The 6,436-nt window shown below is 42.9% G+C and overlaps 1 protein-coding gene across 1 annotated transcript; it reads left to right on the forward strand.

Annotated features, from left to right (window-relative positions):
* Positions 1-2,867: 2,867 nt before the first annotated feature.
* On the forward strand, positions 2,868-6,273 carry LOC139639591 (probable aminopeptidase NPEPL1; the record flags this gene model as incomplete). Its single annotated transcript, XM_071513723.1, has 4 exons — positions 2,868-3,065; positions 5,321-5,506; positions 5,815-5,985; positions 6,184-6,273. Coding segments are annotated over exons 1-4 (597 nt in total), but the record flags the coding sequence as incomplete, so codon positions are not given.
* Between the last annotated feature and the right edge of the window lie 163 nt (positions 6,274-6,436).

Raw genomic sequence — 6,436 nt, forward strand, 5'->3', positions numbered from 1 at the left:
AGGAGGGATTTGGTGAGGAGCTCCTCTACACTTCATCACATTTATCTACATTTGTAGTTGACTGCTCCCCACAATGTGGGCTGACTCTGGACCATCTTGACAAATGGGAACCAGTAGTCAGCAGCACTGATTCTCACCTGATGCAGTTCCTCTCAGTCCTCCTGGAGGAGGAGGAACTTGGTGAAAAGCACATCTCTGCTTCCTCATCAGTGAGTTCTACATTTATGGCTGCCTGCGCTGCACACCATGCTCCTACTCAAGATCATCTTGATAAATGGGAGCCAATCGTCAAAGCTGATTCTAAACTGACGCTGTTCCTCCAGGACTTGGAGAAGGAGGACGAACAATGTCCTTTTATCATCAAGAGGGAAACAGTCAACTCTTGTGCGCAGATTGAAGCCGCTGCTGAAAGCTCTCTCACCGTCCTGCATCAACCTGAATGTTGTGAGGGAACAAAAGTCACTGTCTTCTCTGCTGGACCCAACAATTACTCCAACTCACAGGAGGCTCTCCTCGCCATGTTTCGTTCCCTTCCATTCTACACCAGGAGATCCAGGCTGCAGGAAACAAGACAACCAGCATCCTGCACCAGGAGGCTGAGGCTAAAACCAGCCTACCTCAGGAGGCTGAAGCTTCATGTTCATCCACTCTTCTCTCTGTGTGTGAGGCTGTTGTTCACATCAAGGCGTCTAGCAGTTTGTTCCATAAGACCAAGGACACAAACGATCTGTCCTGTCTGACCCTGGAAAATACACTTCCACTCGTCCAGCTGGTCAAACCTACAGGACCTCAGAGTTCCAGTGCCAAAGACAGCCTGTCAACAAAACCAAAGAAGAAGCGTGGCTTCTTTTCTTGGCTATCCCGCATATTCCGGAGGAAGAACAAGAAATCTGCTGACAACATGGCTGCAAGAGCAGAGACGCCGCTCCAACAGACCTGCCAGACAGAAGCAGATGAGCCAAAGCCCTGCTTGACTGCCCTCTCACCTGCAGTCCACTTCTGAACTCCTGTCATCTTCCTAGCCACTTTACAGAAATGAACAACTGAATCATATTATTCTAATACATTTATTTGCACACTACTGTTACAGTGTCTTTGTGCATTTCTTCAACACACACCTTTATTTTTTTGAATCAATGATGCTGATCATCACACATGACTGCAAACAATTCAGAACAAAGCAATAAAAATGAACCACAGACCATTCTCCACCAGAGCCACTACATCCCTAATATTACAGGAATTTAGACTGGGTGGGAGAACGTCTATTTATTCTTTGTGGTTGGTGAAACATGACATGAGTATTCTAACAAATAATTTTCCATTGTGGCTGAGGAGGCTAATAAGATGGTAGCTTGTGACACTGTCGGTATTTTCCAGGTTACCGAATCATAGTGAGTGCAAGCGTCCATGGTGAGGTGAAGTGGCCGTTGGTGAGGAAGGAGGTGAAGAGGTTACAGAGGTGATGGAGGTTGGTCATAGGTGCTTGTTTGATCTTTGTTGTGTCAGTGGTGTTTTCTCCAGGCTCTTTATGTTATTTCAGGTGAGTTTGGTGTCAGGAGGGCAGAGGTCACAAAGATACACTCACTGTAGGTGGTGAGTGTATCTTCCTCTTTTTCCAGGTCACCTGTTTGTTGAGAGGGATGCCATGGACCTTTGGGAGCAGGTTGGCAAGGAGTTAATACACTTTATTGTTTTGCTTCATGGTTTTCTATTTCCTTGTATTCAAGTACAATACCATTGTGGTTGGTGGGTTTGCAATTAATATATATGATATGATATGCCAATATATCAGAGTGCTGATATTATGGCCGGCCTGTTTGAAGTGGAGTACAATGGGGCTGTGTGGGTCTGCACAGGGTCTGTGCTTGATTTTTAAAATAGCTTTCCTTTTCTCCCAAACGCTGTTTAGGAGTCAGTACAGTGGTGTCAATCAAACATCAATGTCACTGCAAGTTGCAGTTCCTACTGGTAACCGATAGAGGTCGATAAAGATTATACTGTAGGCTCCAACAGGTGGCACAAAAAGTAACACATGATAAAACAAATGATGTAGAGCAGTGGTTGTAAAGCTGGGGAGTGGGAATGTGAGGAGGAAAAAAATTCAAAAAGTATCAAACTAAAACGTATATAAAACTATATTAATACTAAAGAGTATTTTAAATATACAAATGTTTATGGTTTTTGTAATAAATGGCATAATGAATAATTGCAGCTTCTACAGTAGCTTCACTCCAATAATTAGTCAGCTTATTAAATTAGCTTGACTGAGGAAGGCAGGCTGCAGGCATAACTCTGACTGGAAACAAATCAAACTACATCAAACATACAAACTACACTGTTGGTATTCTCTGTGGCAATAATTGATGCAACTTTATTTAAAATGCTGGGTAAATATTTTCTCCAATTAGACTTTTCCATGTAACTTGACAATTCATAAATCATTTCAATTAACTGTGCAAAGGACTGTATATAACAAGTGCTTAGATGAACATCCATAACACTTCAATCATCTGCATTTATTTAAGCATCTGCAAAGCAATAAACATAAGGGACATGCACATAATGCTAATAACACAACATAAGGTATTTCAAAGCACCCTTAAAGGCATTCTTACTTAATGCGCCTTTAAACAGACGCTCTGAAAAGCCATTTGAAAAACTTGAAGCTATGGCTTAAAGTGGAACGTTTTTTCTTCTCTGGGTGTGAGCACTCCCCCAGCCCTCGGCACAGTTGTGAACAGCATTTATCCAATGAGGTTATATCATCAATACAATTTATCAGCCAGCAGCCAGGGGTTCCACTTCCGCTCCTTTTCCGGGTTGCCGCCTGCCGTCTGCCTGACTGCAGCTTGTGCTGCAGCTGAACGCCACTCCGTCAATCCGCAGCCGCTTTCTGTTCGCTAGTCACAAAAATGGCGAACGTGGTGCTGGAGTTCAAGGCTTCTGCCGGTGACTCGGAGCCACAGAATCGCCCTGTTTTGATACTCGGACAGCAGACCAACCTGCAGCAGGTCAACTGGAGCCAAATCAAGGGGAAGCTGCAACCAGGCGTTAGCAAAGAGGTATCGTTATGGATGATATGCATGATCTTGGGTGATAGCTAACGTTAGCGCTTGGCTAACCCTAGCTTGATACTAGCTAGCACAACGACAGTAAAGCCAAAACCTAACTCGAGCCGGGAGCACCAGCTAGCTAATTAACATTATATAAGTAAGGCTGTTGGTAGCATCATTATCAGTGGTGGAAGATGTAAATGACGAATGCTACAAGTTTACTTGGTTGACGTCAAGTAAAAGCATCAATACCCTGATAGATTAGTGAAATGGTAAAAAAAATAATAATAAACCATTTATTGAAATTAAAAATGAGTGTTGGTGTCGAAGTAAGTTACTTGATTTTGGGGTAATATGTAACGCTGCTTTGTCAAAAGTAGCGTTCTTGTCAAACAAAATGCTCTCATCTCAAGTTTACTTGGTAAGTTAAATGAATGGGTTAGCTTTTTTCTTTTTTTTAAATAACAGGCAAAATGTGTTTCTCCTAAGTAACATGTACTTTCAGGTATAAAATTAGTATGTCTTAAAAGCCACAATGAAATGTCCTGCCGTATATTATCAAGTAGAAAACTCACTCAGTACCACTCAATTTCAAGAATCTATAATTCTTTTGGTCTAGAAAAGTCCACTATTTGTGAACAAAAACTACTCAACCAAACTAGATAACTAAGACCTCCTATCCATTATGCCACTAGATGTGTTTTAAAACCCCTCCCTTAAAATAAAATCTGCTTCCCTGCCCCATACACACTGAATAGGGAAAGCTTTGAACCAAAAATATACCCCAACGCTGACACAATTCCTGTGTCCTCTCACTATCACCCAACCAACTTCAATTCTCCAGGGAGCAACTTGAGATGTTACATCTTAAAGACAACAGAGTTTAAAGTTTTAGTTCTCTACTTTCTGGCTTTGAGATAGTTGTTCACATTTCCAGATATAAATTGGACTTCCCTAAAGCATGAGGGTAGTATGAATTCTTAAATCGGGTGGTATTCGGTTTGTATTATTCACATGGCTTCTAGTCCTGAGTAGCTCCAGCTCAGTGGGTGGAGCAGGGCCAGGTCCAGTGGTTCGATTCTCCATTGGATCAGCCACACAAGTAATATGCACTCATGATGTTATAAGGCAGCCAGTGTGTTGGAGTTCCTTGTGCAAAGTCCTGAGAGGTTGTTACGCAAGGGTGACAGCCAGTCTCTATAAAGGGACACTTGATTTGGTGTTTTGTAAGGTCAAAACAGAGACTGGAGTAGGCTGTAGCCTATATCTCCTTCCAAGGATTATGTTACTCGTGTCTACGCCCTCCAGTAGTGTGGTTTTCTGGGTGGTAACAGGACTTTGCCAGGCTGAAGCTGTATATTCTGACACTGTATAGAAACCAGCTGGGTAATTTGGAATGCCACATGTTTTCAAACGCCCCTCTGTCACATTGCTCACCACACCCATGATGGCTAATTTTCATCTGTCCAGACTATGGAAAAATTGTTTTAATTCTCTAGTTAATCATTGTTAACACACACACACACACACTTTACCCGATGACGCCCCAAGTTCAAGTCTTAATTCTTTGGTTCCTGGCTTTCAGAGACAGTTCACATTCGCTGGCCTGTCCTCAGGCGTAGGATAGCATATACGGCCTAATATTGAGTGTTCATTGTCCTTGATTGTAGGCAATTTAAGGTTGGCTGATAAGGTGTGTACCTTTTTGTTTTATCTTGTTAATCAACTACAGCCTACTTGTCAAATTTATTAGGCTATTTCATAGTAAGAAATTGCACAATCGATCATACATTTGCATTACTGAGTAATCCAGTCATAAAATGCCAATTTGTCACTGTTGACCATTATTCACAGAGCAATATCAAACATATTTTATATAAATGAGAGAGGATATCCTTTCTGTACAGCTGCCATGGACTTCATACAAATACTTTATTCAGCAGCACCAATCATTTCTAATATGTATTAGCTGCATTGACAAAATGTTAAGCACAGTTAATGCATATCAAAGAGAGCGAGATTTTCTTTCATAAAACTGACTACAGAGTCACATGTGAAAGGCTTATGGCCTTTTTCAATAACTCAGTCAAGGTTTGAATTGGGTTATATCTGTATTCTGCTGGTTGTGCTTTAATCTACACAAATGCCAACCCTAAGTGCGCATCTGGCTGGAGGCTGCTTCTCTCACTTACCAAATTATGTGAACATCTGTATTCACTTCAAAAACGAATCTAAAATGTTTGTCGTCTCTCACCTTGTCTCAGGTGTGGCAGGCAGCTCTCAGCGCTCTGAACCCAAACCCCACAGACACCTGTCCTCTGTACCTGAACCATGCAGCAGTGGCGGCCCTCCCTTCACGGGTCAGCAGACACAACAGCCCCTCCTCTGCCCACTTTATCTCCCGTCTGGTCCGCACCTGTCTGCCTGGAGGGAACAATCGCTGCATCTTGGTCAGTGTCTTTACCAGAATTTTATATCTTCTTCTCACTTTTTGTGTGATAACTTTTTTTTGTTCTCTGTTGGGGGGGGGGGGGGGATTTCTCTTTTCGCTCGCCTCCTCCAGGGAGGACAGAGAGCAGTGTTGGCTACAGAACAGAGCTGGTATTTCTGCAGGGATACCCTCCCTCAGTGACTTGCTCAAGGACACTTTCTTGCAGATATGGGGCTTGAATCTGGGTCATCCAGTTGAGGGACAGTTTCTCCAACCTCTAGGCTATTCAAAAGAAGAGGTTGACACGGGTCTTTCTTTCCTCTGCAGATGGTGTGTGAGCGTTCTGATGTGTTTGCGTCCTCCTGTGCCATCGCCCGGGCCTTCCCCATTTTCTCCCGCCGCTCCGCGTCCTCACGCAGGGCTGAGAAGAAGCAGGTCACTGTTGAGTTTGTGATCGTCGGCCAGGACAGCAGCCCTCTGGATCTCACAGAGCTCGAGGTACTGCTCACTAGTTACCGCAGCTCTTCTGTTGGTCCACTCTCATCACCACCGGAGCAGCTGTTGCTATGATTCAGATTGTAGTTAGTTTTACACACAGAGCAAATGAGATATTATACTTCCATTTCTCAGAAGTAGCATGTTTGTGATGCATCTAAAAGGCAGCCTGTTTTCACTGAAGGCTTTGGTTCTGTTCAGTGTCTTTCCAATGCTGCAGATGGAGTGAGGCTGGCAGCTCGCATCGTGGACACACCGTGCAACGAGATGAACACAGATCACTTCTTAGATGTAAGTCAAACTGATTATTTTTTGGATAGTAGAAAATTACTAATACTTCCGAAAAGGTACCAAAAGTGGAGTTTTAATAATTTTAGTGTGCTTGGAATTTGATTTTCAAAGTACATTTATAGAACTTGGTCAAACCCAGAGAATGACTATAAGTCTAAATGAG

The sequence above is a fragment of the Centroberyx affinis genome, unplaced genomic scaffold (assembly GCF_046629955.1).
Source record: "Centroberyx affinis isolate AG114_WGS23_722 - 3 ecotype Tasmania unplaced genomic scaffold, CSIRO-AGI_Caff_v1 ptg007440l_1, whole genome shotgun sequence".
Classification (NCBI taxonomy): domain Eukaryota; kingdom Metazoa; phylum Chordata; class Actinopteri; order Beryciformes; family Berycidae; genus Centroberyx; species Centroberyx affinis.